The following is a 13,910-nucleotide window of genomic DNA, read 5'->3' as shown; positions in this document are numbered from 1 at the left end:
CCTCCCTAACCCTCTGCCCACTAGCTCCATCTGTCTGGACAAAAGCTACTCCTGGACCTTGCTGAGCCCCTCCTAGAGTCAGCCCCCCAGCACCAATGCTGCGAGTCCCAGGAGAGTCCCCTCATGAGCTTCATCCTTCTCCCAGACTCCAGGCCCACAGCACGCCTTTTTCTCTTCTTTTTTTTTTTTTGCATATTAAAACTGTATCTCCCAACCCCCGCAGGTGGGTTTGTAATTTTCTGTGCTAGAAACACTCTGGGGGAGAGAAATCCTTCGGGACAGAGCCTTTAATAATTTCTGCTGCCCAAGGAATAGGCTGCAGGGCCCCGAAGGCTTAAAGGGAGGGTATGTTCATGAATGCCTGGGGCGCGGGGAGGGCCTAGCACAGCAAGGGTTTGTGTCATAGAATGAAGAGGACATTTACGTCCAGCTCAGGCCCAGTCCCAAGGCAATTCCCTTAGTCCTAGAACCTCAGTGCCTCAGGCCCCCTTAACCAAGCTTGTAGGGTGGAGTGTAAGCCCCCACAGGCCCTCTCCTACCTCCTGGCTGGGGTGTGGAGGAAGGAAACAACTTGCCTATGCCACGTTGCCCATCTGGGCTCCAGACTCTCCCGGGCCTCAGTTTCCCCATACATAAAACAAAAAGATTGGACATGATAACGTTCCCAGTCCCATTTAATTCCAAGCCTCTGTGACATGCTTTCTTTGGTTTTCACTGAGTTTTTTAAGTTTTGGAATTGGTGGCCCTTAAACATGGGGCGATTTCACCTGGAAATCTGGATTCCCCTAACTCTCATTCCTGCAGGGCAAAACCACAGGAAGGAGCCGATCAACGCTGCCCCCCAAAGATGGGCAGAGCCTCTCCATCTTGCCATGTAGTCTCTGCATTCCTGCCTTGTCTTGAGCTGGCCTGCCTCACGTTGGAGCCCCTGTGTGCATGAGTCAACCAAGTTAGGTCCAAATCCCAGCTCTCACTCCTCAGACCTTAGCAAGTCATTCGGCCTCTGAGCTCCATCCATAAAACAGGTGACATAGGAGACTGTGCCTTATGTAGGATTGTCCTACCGACTAAGATGATGCAAGGAAAGTTCTTAGCAGGGTGCCTAGCACAGAGGGAGCACTCTCAGTATGTCACTGGGCACAGCCCTGCTCCGGATGAGGCCACAGTAGGAACAGATGTAGTCGATGCTGTAAAGTGAAGGAAGCAGAGTGGAGAGGAAGACCTGACCTAGGGAACGGGTGAAGCTGCGGAGCGGAGGCTGATGGGCTCAGGGAGGAAAGGCCTCCTCTCCAAAGTGAGGGCAGGACTTGGTGTGAGAGTCAGCAAAAGCCGGGTCTTTAACGATAACTTGGCGCCACCCTCTGGCTGATATAAGCCTCACACCCACCGCTCCACCTACAGGCGGGAGAGGACCCTACAGTTCTTAGATCCTTTGCAGTTATTTACAGAATTGGCAACACCCTGAGAACTTCTAGGGCCCCAGCCCTTCATTACACATCTGGCGTAGGGGGAATCCTAGAACCAGAGAGTAACTGTCTCATAGGTCTTACAGAAAGTTCTGGTTGAGCTCCACTTAGAACTTGCTACAACTGCCATGAAGAGCAACCCATCACTTTGTCAGGGATGCTAAGATATACGTTCCAAAACCGGTGGATGCCTGAAACCAGGGATAGTACTGAACTTTATACATACCATGTTTTCCCTATTCAGACATACCTATGATAAAGCTTAATTTATAAATTAAGCACAGTAAGAGATTAACAATAACTAATAATAAAATAGAACAATTATAACAATATACTGTAATGAAAGTTATGAGGACATGATCTCTCTCTCTCTCTCTCTCTCTCTCATGACCTGTCTGATAACGAAGATGTCTACTAAGTGACTAACGGGCAGGGAGCATCTACAGCGTGGAGACACCGAACAAGGGGATGATTCCCATCCTGAGTGAGGCAAGGTGGGGCAAGTCGAGATTTCATCACGCTACTCAGAATGGGGTGCAATTTAAAACTTAGGAATTGTTCACATCTGGAATTTTATATTTAATATTTTCAGACCGCGAGTGACCACAGGTAACAGAAACCGTGGAAAGCGAAACCACGGATAAGGGAGGATGACTGTACAAAAGTGTACCTTCTTATGCATGAGCCCTGCTGGCTGGTCGGGGGAACTTCTCCAAGAAGCACACTCTGTGGCAAGGAAGGAGTGTGCGGAAGCCCCAGTGGGCTGTGGGGAAGTGAGCCGGGGAAGGGAAGGGAGCCAGCGCAGAGGGGCAGCTGGAGCTCGATCCCTCTGGGGAACCTAGGAGACAGTATAGACCACGCTTCATATTTGTCCCATCCAAAGGCAAGAAGGCTGAATCATTTACCCCTCAACTTTCATTGCCAGTTGATTGAGAGTACTCCTGAGCATTAACTCTCCAGGTACATCTTACCTGCCCCACACCTGCACCAAGAATGTTTTCAAGACCAGGGAAAGCCCCTGAGGGAAGTGATCCCAAGTGCTTACAACAGGAAACTGACTGCTTGTCTAGAAATCTGAATGCCAAGAGCGATAGTTCTCAAAATGTGGTCTCTGGACCACCAGCAGCACCTGGAAAACTGGTTAGAAATGCAAATTCTTGAACTCCATCCCAGATCTACTCAATCAGAAACTGCCATGGTTGAGTGTGGAACCCAGCTACCTGTCTTATAACAAGTCCTATAGGTAGTTCTGCTCAAGACGGAGAACCTCTGACTCAGGAGAAGACCAAGGAGGCATCAATAGCAGCTGTTATGGGTCTTGTCTCCATTCGCCAGATGAGGAAGTGGAGATGCTAAGGGATGAAAGTGACCTGCCCAAGGTCACGCAAGGGATAGGTGGCAAAGGTGATGGGTCTTTTGTCTCTTTCTGCCATACTGCCACGCCCAGGAATAAAGCTAGCATTTGGACTCTAGGCAGGAGAGGAGGGTAAAGTCCCAGAGCGCCCTTCCCCCATCCAACCCCACCATCACTTTGCTCCATTTTCTAAAGCAAACCTCTCCACTTGGTTTGTCCAATCGGTTTCGGAGCTCTTCTGGGAAGCCTGTCAAGCCAGGTGCCCCTCTTCCCACTCCCAGCTGCCCTCACAGCCTTCATCGGAGACAAGCCCTTTCAACCCCCACCCTCCTGACAGCAGGACACACTGGGGAACTCCAAAGCAGCTTCCCGCAGCGGGGAAAGGAGATCCCTGGGTTAAACCAGCCTGGCCTCACCCACACCACAAACCTGAATCTTCATGCCAGGGTTTCACATGGCTCTTCCTTCTCCTTGTCCTACAACCTTCCTCCCTTCCCTTCCCCTCTGCTCCTACTCCATCTGCTGCTCCTCCTGGCTAGGCTCCCCCTCAGTTGGCACAGCAGGAAAAGAGAACAGGACGGTTTATTTTTATCCTAAGATACTGCTAGGGGGGAAGGAGATACCATCTGACCGAGAAGCGGCAGCTCCTGTAGCAGTTGGGAGGTCAGAAGGAGGTAGGAGGCCCCAGATCTCCCCTGGAAGGAGCTACAGATTTGGGTTCCAGCGAGCAGGCAGGTCTGGGAGAAGCAGCGCAGGATACAGAGTGGGGCCATGAGCGGCACCACTACGAACTGCTGTGTGCCCGTAGGCAGGTCACTTCACCTCTCTGGACCTCTGTTTCCGCCTCAGTCAAAGAGGGAAGGACATGGGCCCTGCCTGCCCCCATGGCTGTTTTTTGTGAACATGAATGAATTGGGGAGAACACTTTGCAAGCACAGTGCCAGATGCGAGCACACAGGGAAAGCGCCCTGGCCGGGCAGCAGCCTGGGGACATTCTTATTTATCCACAGAAAGTGCCCTAATTCTGTGAGCCTGACAGCAAATTAAGCAGCTCGTGTCACCCAGCATGTCCACCCCCGTTTTTCTTTTTACATGTTTGATGACTTTTTAATTACATAAGCATTATGTGACTTCAGTCTCCTTTTGGAGGAAAAAAAAAAAATGAAGCATTCTGGGAAAGTCGAATCTTCCTTTAACAAACCCTCCCCCAGAGCCTTCTTTCCCAGCCCAGACATTACAACTCTTCAGGCTGTGGATTTCTTGTGTGTCCTTCCAGAACCCTTGTCATACCTACATATACAACGTATATCATGTTTGCGTACATACTCATAGGGGATGTATCACATCGTTTTGGGGTATGTGCTTTCTAAAAAATTGTTTTCCCTGCCCATCATTCTGCAACCCGCTTTTTTTTTTTTTCCAGTGACAGTGTTTTTGAGATCCTGTTACATAAATATGTTACAATTTTATTTAGCCAGTCCTCTGTTGGTGGACAGTTAAGTGGCTTCCAGTTGTTCTCTGTCACAAACAATTCTGCAATGGGTATTTGTGCAGATGCTCATCAAAACCACCATGATACATCTCCAGGCACTAAACTGCTGCGTTGGAGAGTTTGATAATATTATTAGATGCGCCTCCCCCAAAGTTTTGCCTCCATCTTTAAAAGCAAGTTGGGAAATCGAATGGGCTCCAGGCTGGAGTGGGATGTTCCCCCGAGGTGAACTGTTTCTGAGCCGCAGGGGTACAGGCAGAGTGAGGCTGTGCCAAGCACCGGCCCCTCCTGGTCACAGCAAAGCAACAGCTCCAGGCTCCCCGGCCACGTGTACATTTGTCCATGCTGCCATGCTCCTGGGCACGCACAGCCTCACTGTCTCTCCTGCACTGAGATGCGGCTCTCTTTGCCATCCTCCTGCGTGACCGGCTGGCACCCATGCAAGGTCTCCTGCACCGGTGCGGTGGAGTGGGGGCCAGGAAAATCTATATCGATCGTCTCCACGGGAACCTGCCGTTGGTTTTTAAAGTGGTAGGCCTGGGAAGCCAAGGTGTGAGGTTACCCAGCAACACCCCTTTGGAGCCCTTCTCTCAGAAGGGGAGCCCACCACCACCAGCAGCCCCTTCCCCTTTTCCCAAAAAGAGGGTCAGGGCTGATTCCACGGGTGCCTCCTGCCCCCTGCTGGCCACACCAAAGTTGTCAAGAAGCTTCCCATGAGTGTGGTTCAAGGAGCTGTCCCTCCAGTCCAGCCCATGGACTCAGCGCCAAGGCCCCAAAGTGGTACCCCACGTATCGAATACCAGGAAAGAACAGCAAGTGACACCACTGATTTCAAAAATGGCGCAAGGGCAGCTCCGTGGGGAGGTGAGCTCTGAGGGCGACAAAGGCGAAGCTGAGGGAGTGAATGGGAGGAGCCCTAGAGCACAGGGATGGGGAGGAGTAGCCTGGTCTCCTGCCACCCCCACCCCCCAAGCCCCACTCTCCCACACCCCTGGCCACAAGGAGAGACCCGGAATCAGTTTTACTGCCATATAGGCAGCAATGAGTCAATCTTCTTTCTAGTTTGCCAAAACTCTGAACCAGTTCCCAGGGGCAACCTACCTCATTTTCTGGCTCCTTGGTCATCTTTCCTAGAGAGAGAGAAAAAAACTGGAATGAGGAGTTGGTGAGGCCAGATCAGGAAAACAGGTAGCCAGTCTATTTTACCTTTCTTCCCTCCCACCTCACTTCCCCATATGGGACTCACTGATACAGACAGGCACCAACAGGACAATAGTCAGGATCCCCATAATGATGGGGATCAGCACCAGGGCTCTCATCCGATCCTGGAAACCTGAGGAAACTGAGATTTCAGTGCTGGCTCCCCACCCCCATGCCCATAGCCACTGCCAGATTCTAAAATCCTTCTACGTCTGAGCTCAGCTACGTCGGAGGTTTCAAACAGGTTGCCCTGGTAAAACGTGGCCAGTAGATGTCTTTAGTACGACCAGCACATTTTAAAAAAATTTTTTTTTGAAACATCTTAAAATTAGGAGATTGCATATTTAAAATCCGAATATCTAGCTTCTCTTGGAAATTTAGAAGACCCGTCTCCACCACTTACCACACTCCCAATCTCTCCCAACTCTCTGTCCAACGCTGAAGCCCAGCATGGTATATGTCTGACCTATTGCCTTTGTTTTACAAGAATGAAGGAGAATTTAAGTGTTTCTTGTACCTAAGTCTCTATTTCAAACAGGAAAATGAGAGAAGCCAGGAGGCAGGACATGGACTAGGGTAAGCCACTCGCCTCGGGCCAAAATTTAAGGGGACACAAGATAAGTAACATTCTAATGTCATGTTTTTAAAAACCCAGATCAGCAAACTATGGCCCACAGGCTGACTGCCTGTTTTTTAAATAAAATTTTATTGAAACCAGGGCCGGGATTAGGCGGAGGCAAGTGAGGCAGGGTCAGGCAAGAGCAGGGTCGGATTCCATGCTTAGCTAAAATTTTGATATTTTGTTCATTATCGATATTTTTTGCATTAACTTTGATTTGTTTTCAATATTGCATCAAAATGTTATTTATTTTCGTTACTGCATTTTTCTGGCACCTCTTTAAATATTTATGCCCAAGGCAAGGGCCTCGCTCACCTCACCCCAGTCTCAGCTCTGCCAAAAGGAAAATTGAGTGTTAAGAAAAAGCAAAGGGGGTGTATTTTCCTTACCTCTAACATTTTTCACTCATTAACATGACCTGCCCTGCAGTTACCTGAGTCTGTGATCTGAGCTGTGGACTAACCTCCTCATTCTAGAATTAAAACCGAGGCCCCGAGAGGAAACAGTGTCACATCGTGCTGGTGCTCGAAGTGCAGGGTGGCAGAACAGCATTGATGAAGCCCTTGTAGAGTGCAAGAACCCACACCAGGCACTTACATCAAGCTACCTGGGGGGGGTGCCATTGTCACCCCATTTTACAGATGAAGAAACTGAGGCTCAGAGAGGGGAGGTAACATGCCCAGACTCCACAGATAAGTGGCCGAGCTGAGATGCTACAACTCCAAACTGCCACCTCCTCTACTTCGCCTCCCGCCCTGTGTCTCTGTGTGCCTTAGTCTCCCATTTTAGTTCCCTACCTGCTGCCAGGGCCCATTCTCCGGGACTCACCACAGACAGCATCCGTCTTGTTAGTCCCTGCTTGTAACTCCACCAGGTTCTTAGACTCACAGCTGTGCACAGACACGTGTGCGCACGCGCACACACACACACACACGGAAAGAGAGAGAGAAAGAGAGAGAGAGAGACATTAGTTTCCCCAACCATAAGATTTCCATAAGAGACCATCAACAACCATCAAGTCCAGGTTCACTGAGCACGTGTTGTACGCTCCCTCCTGTGCTGGTTATGATGCTGGTCTGTACTTCCAGAAGTACAGAGAAAAGATTATTACACATCTTGAAGGAGTAATAATAGGAGAGTCTCTAATGAGTGTTGCAATATAGTGTTGCCAAGTGTTGCAATATAGGCTGAAATTAACTGGGAATTGCTCAGAGAAGAGGAGACGAAATCCACAATGGCCGGAATGGAGAGATGGTACATTCGGTTTAAGGCGGGGCTTCTCGGCCTCGGCATCACTGACATGTTTGGGCCACATGATTCTCTGTTATCGGGGCTGTCCTGTGCATTGTACGATGTTTAGCAGCCTCTACCCACTAATTTTCAGTGGCATCCCCCTCCCCAGTCATGACAACCAAAATGTGTCCAGATATCGACAAATGTCCCCTAGGAGACAAAATTGCTCAGTTGAGAACCTCTGGTTTAAGGAGCATCCAGAAATACTTCCCAGGGAAGTTAGGACTAAGTGGGCCCTGAAGAATGTAAAATTTAGAGCAGCTGTACATTCCCACTAAGCAGGACAGCGTGATACAGAGATTAAATGGGTGACGTGCCAGATGGCGTTAGGGAACTATGGAAAATTTGGTCTTTAGAACCTCATAATCAGCCACGAAGGTTTTAACTGGATTCAGTTGGTGAGTAGCATCAGCATCCAACCGGATGACTTAAGTAGTGAGAGCGCTCAGATGGCCAGAGAGTTCACAGGAGGAGAAATTACAGAAAGGTGGCCAACTAGGAGGCCATTGTGGGAGTCTAGATATGTGAGGAAGACCTGGTCCAAGGCGGTCTCAGGAGGAATGGTGAAGAATGGTCAGAGAAGGACATCTCACACACACACACACACACACACACACACACACACAATCTAAAGTGGGCAAAAGAGAGCAAAGCTTTAAAGAAAGCACACACAGGAGAAGAGTCTTACACAAGGAGAGCGCTTAAGAGCTTACGAAACACTTTTACGTGTCTTCTTCAAGCCTTATGAGTTGAAGGTCATTCCCGTTTTCCAAATGAGGACGCCAAGACTCAGAGAGATGAGGGTCACACGTTTGTGCAGGGTCACACCCTTTCTAAGCCGCAGTGAGGTTGGAAGCCAGTGCTTGGATTCTACTGCACCAATGTGCCTCCAGTTGTCAGTTAACATTGAGCACCTATTGTTAAGCACCTACTATGTTCTAGACACTGTTCTAGGCATAAGGGTTGCATCAGTGGAAGGAAAAAAAAGGAGTTTGAAATCTGTTGGAGAAAGACAGACAGTAGACAAAGAACAAAATGTATATGGGATGCAACAATTTGTGCGGACAACATATGTGTTTTCACACTCACAGGTGTGTGTATTTGTAGACAAAATTTCTGGAAGGACACACAAGGAACAGAGGCCACCTCCAGGGAGAAGAACTAGGGAGACAGGGGTGTAAGGGGGACTTATCACTATAGGTCCTTTTATGTCTTCTGTCCTATGTGCCTGTCTTACCCATTTTTATGGGGTGTGTGTTTAAAGGTATTCCAGGCAGAAGAATTTGATGCAAGAGAATGAGCCGTGTGCTGAGGAGACTGCAAGTCGTATGACGTTGGAAGAAGTCAGGAAATGGAGCCAGAAGGTCGGAGGCCATGCAAAAAAAGTCTGGATTTTTGTTCTAAAGGCAAGAGCCAATGAAACGTTTTAAATAGGGAGCGCCGTGATCTAAAATGAACTGCAGAAAGCTCACTTTGGCAAGCAGATGGAGAACTGGCTGAAGGGGAGAGACTAGAGACAGGAAGGCCAATGAGGAGGCATCATCCGGACCACGGTGATGAGGCCCAAACTCAAGGTGTGACACTGGAGATAGTGAGAAGAACAAGTCCCACAACAGTTTGGAGGCCAGATGGACAGGACCCGGTGACTGATTTGGGCTTGGAAGTGAGGGAGGATCCTTGGACGAGTGCCCAGAAGCATGGAAGCATGGTGGTGGTTTTCCCAGAGGGTGAGGGGAGCGCCTGGGTAAGCCCATTTGGTGCCTTTGAGACACCTGCATGGAGGTGTGCCCTCAGCACTTAGATATGACAGTCTGGGACCCAGGAAACAAATCTGGACAGGAGATGTTTATTGGAACCACTTGAGAGCTGGCAGCTAAAGCCATGGATATGGATGAGATGGCAGAGGAGGTGGGCACAGTGACTGGACAGTAGAACAGAACGAAGACCTAGAAACCAGTTAAGGAGGAGAAAGGAGGCGCAGAGGAAGGTGGAAAGAAAGTAGGAGAGGTATCACAGTGGCACCAAGACAGAGAGGGCGAGAAAATGCTGAGACGTGCCCATTCGGTCAGCCACGAGGTCATTCTAGGTGTTTCGCAGGTGTGCGGGAGTGTGTAGAGAGCAGGGACTGAAGGGCAGGTGGCCAGATAGAATGGAAGCAGATCCCATGCCCCACTTGGAGCAGGGAACACAAGGGCTGAGTCCTTGTACCTTGTCCAACGGTGACACTTTTCAAAAGCAGATGACACGTTGGAGAAGAAGCCAACTGGGCAAGGTTTGCAGATTGTATCAGAAACCCCTGTAGCTGGGAGGGAGGAGGAGGCATTAATCATCACAGTAGACCACCTGTCTGGCTCTCGAGGGACTCGGTGGACAGACAGGACAGAAAGATCTTCCTGCTTTAAGCACTCTTCCCCTAGCAGATAGTCTCCCCCAACTGCTGCAGCCCCTGGGAAGGCTTCTCCCACTGCCCTCCTAAGGCAGATACCCATAGCGGGAGGCAGAATGAAAAAGTTTCCATTTCCTGCTCACTCTAGCAGACATACTAACTCAGGTTGGTATTCAAGTCTCCATTCCCTGCACCACTGGAGCCGAGTGCCCACTGCCTAGCCCCTTCCCTTAGGCCCTTGGTTCCTCTCTCCTGACTCTAGAGCTGCTTCTCAGACAGGTCACCCACTTACCGATCTGCTGGACCTCAAAGCCAGGGGGGCACAATCTGTGCGGGATGCAGCGTTCACAGGCATCGCTGGTACAGTATTGGCCTTCACCACACATGCAAGTCGTGTCTGTTTTCGAGGTGCCATTTGTCTGGACCAGGAGCCCTAGGTCTGTGCAGAGATGGGCAAGAAGGATGGGAACCCCTTGGTGGCCCTGATGCTTAGGGCCCTGCTCCTCCCACTTCCTGATCTTTTTTTTTTCCTTAGACCATCTTCCAAGTGCGGATGGCAATCAAATTAACAACCAGTACAACCTATACTCCAACCAATCAAAACAGACCCTAGCTATCAAAAAAAAAAAAAATAGAATGGCTGCATTATCACCAATGAGCTAGAATGTCAGCCCAGCTCCCGAGAACCCCTCCCCCAGCAGCTCACGCACTGGGGTCACAGTATTTGTGCTGATGACAGTGTCTCTCGTTGTTCCAGGTGCCTAGGAATTCGCCTTCACTACAAGGAAAACATTTTGTGTTGGCAGTCTCCGTGCACTCATTCACCAGTTTCTCTCCTGGAAAACATCAGGAAATGAGGCAGCTTCAACAAGCTTGGTGAGTCAGACACTTAACGAAAACTGATCAGACTGGGCTTTAGGGCAGGGGATTCAAAAGCAACGGTCTCGGACCCTTTCAGCCTTCATAGTCTGGTGGGAGACATGGAAGAGATAGGAACCCTAGTCCTAGGTAAGTAGAGAGGGAACCCAGAACATTCTGACAGTAGGGCAGGGGTGGGAAATCTCAGGAGTTGTTTAAGATTCAAGTTTACAGTTGGCTCATGGGGTCTGCATCTGCCAGCAAACTAAGAGGAGTCCTACTGTGGGGCTTTAGGGTTGGCATCTCACCTGGTGGGCACAAATTACAGCACTGACTGTTTATTAGGTATTGATTTTCTCTGCATTCAGTGGGTGGTTCTGGGTGGACCTAAAAACAGAATTGGGCAATTTAAAGGGATCTTGAAATCTCTTTTGTAGCCTCCTCAGCAGGAAGGTGAAAATCAGCCAGGACAGAGGTTGGAACTGAAGTAAAGTCCTACACAGAAAAATGGAGCCCGCCTATTACTCGATGTGTTTGTTTTTAACTAAACTGACAACTGATATGATTGCAAAAGCATCCAGAGAATCATTCTGAAATTTTACAAAGCGATTGTGCTGGAACCTCGAAATAGTCTCTAAACTAAACAGACCTTCTTTTCGGCTGGACTCCAGAGTCTTCCCTCTTTGCAAAGACCCAAAAGGACGTGAGGACCCCAGTACCTCCCTGGAGTCCTGAGGTTGGCTGACTTCAGTGGTCCCATTCCTGTCTGGGGCTAGGTTTAGTACCCGGCCACTTCCTTCTATTCTTCTGCTCCACATCCCTTTCCCCTCTCCCAGCCTCGTCATGTTTTTTCCCTCCAACCTCTCTCTCATGAAATGCCAGATGGAAGGATAAGATCCAACTCTTTCACCTTACAAATAATGAGACCAAGGACCAATGAGGTTAGGCCACTTGTCTAAGGTCCCAAAGTGATAGAATCCAAATGAGAGTTCAGGTCTCAGTATTCCCTTTCTCCATCACCTTGGGTCTCACATGAATTTTTACTACATCCAGGTATCAACTATGCTATTATTTCTCATTAAATCAAATACATTTATTTTCAATGTAAACCTTATACCATTGCCATGAGAGAAGAACCAGCCTCACTTCTCATAAATAAAAGGTTACCCTAAAAATAAATTCAGCAGAAACAAAACAATGTCATTAAACCCAGGCCGGTCGCTTTGCTTGCTGACAGCCCTCCACCCCAGGCCTCCTCTTGATTTTTGTTTAAAAAGGAGGATTAGCCAGCGCTTGAGAGGTATTAACTATATTCTAGCTCCAGAGACTTCTTCCTTGAAAAAATGAGAAGGATTTTAAACAGAACTGTAAAGTGAATCTATGTCGTTTAGTTCTGTATGCATGTGCTCCTCACAATCACCCTACAGTTTGGGAACGGCCAGCGAAAAGCGCACAGGTTTGGGAGACAAACAGCTTAAGGCTCCAATCTTGACTTTGTAACACTAGTTATTTTGCTTCTTTTAGGCTCAGTTTCCACATCTCTAAAATGGGAGTAATAATACCTGCCCCATAGATTAGGTTGTGAAGATGAGAAAGAATATATGTATGTGGCCTGGCACAGTGTCTAGAACAGAGCAGGTGCTCATTAAATGGCAGTTTTAATTGTTACACCTATGTGACTACCTGCTTGGATGCCTAGTGCCCTGGCTAACTGGCTGGCTGTCTGGGATCCTGGCTCTCATTCAGCCATTCCCTACAGAAATGCATCTTACCCCAGGTGAGGAAGGATATAGAAAAGGCTGCTGCCCCCACCATCACATCGCAACATCCACCCTGTGAATGCTCTCCCTGCAACCCTGTAGACCTTTCCGCCACACTCCGAGAGCAGTGAAAGTCCTTTATGCCATTTTCAAACACATGAGAAATACAGATCCTCCTCTGAAAGCTTGTCATTCTCCAGTGCCCGCTTCATAACCCCAGTCCTGACACAGAGGCACTCAAGACCGAAACTTAGAGACTCTCACCATCGGAGAGGCCAGCTCAGGAGTCAGGCAAATGTATATTTATCTCCAGGTTCCACCTAGTTACGAGAATTTGGGCAAGACATCTTCTCTCTCTAAGCCTCAGTTTGCTCATCTGTATAGTGGGGGAGTTGAAAGAAATCAGACAGAGAAAGCAGGTAAAGCCTTTTACTCTGAGCCTGACACACAGGAAACTCTCAATAGATAATTACTGCTATTGTTGCCAAAACCCAGTCTCTACCTGGAGCCTAAATCGGGAGTATGCTCTTGAGAAGCCCAAAAGACCCTTCGCCCTGCCTCCCCTGGCTCTTTGTCCACTCCTTCCTGCAAGATCCCGCTTCCTCTTCTCTCCAGCTCCACCCTCTTCCTGCCTCCTTTCTCCTTAGGAGCCATTGCTTAGAGTGAAAATGAAAGTTCTGGGACCAAAGTAGCTTCCTCACTGACTTTCTTTCCTTGCTGCCGACTCCCGCTACTCCGTGGGTCATTCCTGCTCAGACTTCATGCCAGAAATTACAGCCCTTGGAAGCAGGGGGAAGGCCAGAGGGATTAGGATGAGAGAGTAAGGTACTTGGGGGATTCCCAGCCTCCAGAATGAGGAACTACAAAAATATATTTAAACAAAAAGTGAGACAAATGCGGGTTTCTGAAAATCCCGGAGATATGCTTGACTGGGCGTATCTGAGCCCTTTTGGTGCCTGAAGAACCCCTTTCTTGGGTCCTTTGAACAGTTCGTCTCCCCCATATGTCGCCTACGTCATCTTAAATTCAAGAGGCAGAGACACGGCCTTGAGCATCCCGCCTAGGTTGGATCACCCCTCGTTAACAAAAATGCCCTGGAAGAAGGCAGCTCCGGCTGGCAAGGAGTCGATAACCGCTCTCAGAGGCTAGCATCTGTCCACACGCAGAGGGACAGGAAACAAGCCAAACCGCACCTTCCTTTCGCTGGCTTTTCTTCCACTCCTGAAACCGCTACCCTTCTCTGCGTGGCCAGCCTCTGAGGCAAACCCAGATGCCGGCCTTTGACCAGCTGAAGGTTTGAGGCTCCCCAAACTGCAACCCCATCCACGCTGTCCAGTGCCCCCACGACGCGACCTCAGTGGGCTACCTGCGACCCCAACCTGGGAGGAGAAGAAGGCACCCCATCTCATTCAGCCAGAACCCGGGGTACCTTACCCAGCTTCCACCTACCCTTCTGCCTTCCCCCCTGCTTCCCCCGCCAAA

At 49.2% G+C, this 13,910-nt stretch overlaps 1 protein-coding gene across 1 annotated transcript in view; it reads right to left on the bottom strand.

Moving 5' to 3' along the window:
* Positions 1 to 4,260: 4,260 nt before the first annotated feature.
* The window catches only part of CD40 (CD40 molecule), a 27,635-nt gene continuing 17,985 nt past the window's right edge, over positions 4,261 to 13,910 (bottom strand). Inside the window, exons 3-10 of the mRNA XM_039863729.1 lie at positions 10,977 to 11,055; positions 10,521 to 10,646; positions 10,103 to 10,249; positions 9,633 to 9,726; positions 6,960 to 7,021; positions 5,559 to 5,645; positions 5,414 to 5,442; positions 4,261 to 4,849 (exon numbers count right to left, since the gene is read on the bottom strand). Coding sequence (XP_039719663.1) covers positions 4,685 to 4,849; positions 5,414 to 5,442; positions 5,559 to 5,645; positions 6,960 to 7,021; positions 9,633 to 9,726; positions 10,103 to 10,249; positions 10,521 to 10,646; positions 10,977 to 11,055 — 789 coding nt within the window. The 3' untranslated portion in view covers positions 4,261 to 4,684. The remainder of the gene's footprint in view (positions 4,850 to 5,413; positions 5,443 to 5,558; positions 5,646 to 6,959; positions 7,022 to 9,632; positions 9,727 to 10,102; positions 10,250 to 10,520; positions 10,647 to 10,976; positions 11,056 to 13,910) is intronic.

This window comes from Pteropus medius, unplaced genomic scaffold (assembly GCF_902729225.1).
Source record: "Pteropus medius unplaced genomic scaffold, Ma_sr-lr_union100, whole genome shotgun sequence".
NCBI classification, from domain to species: Eukaryota; Metazoa; Chordata; class Mammalia; order Chiroptera; family Pteropodidae; genus Pteropus; species Pteropus medius.
This window is presented reverse-complemented; position numbering and strand designations above follow the sequence as displayed.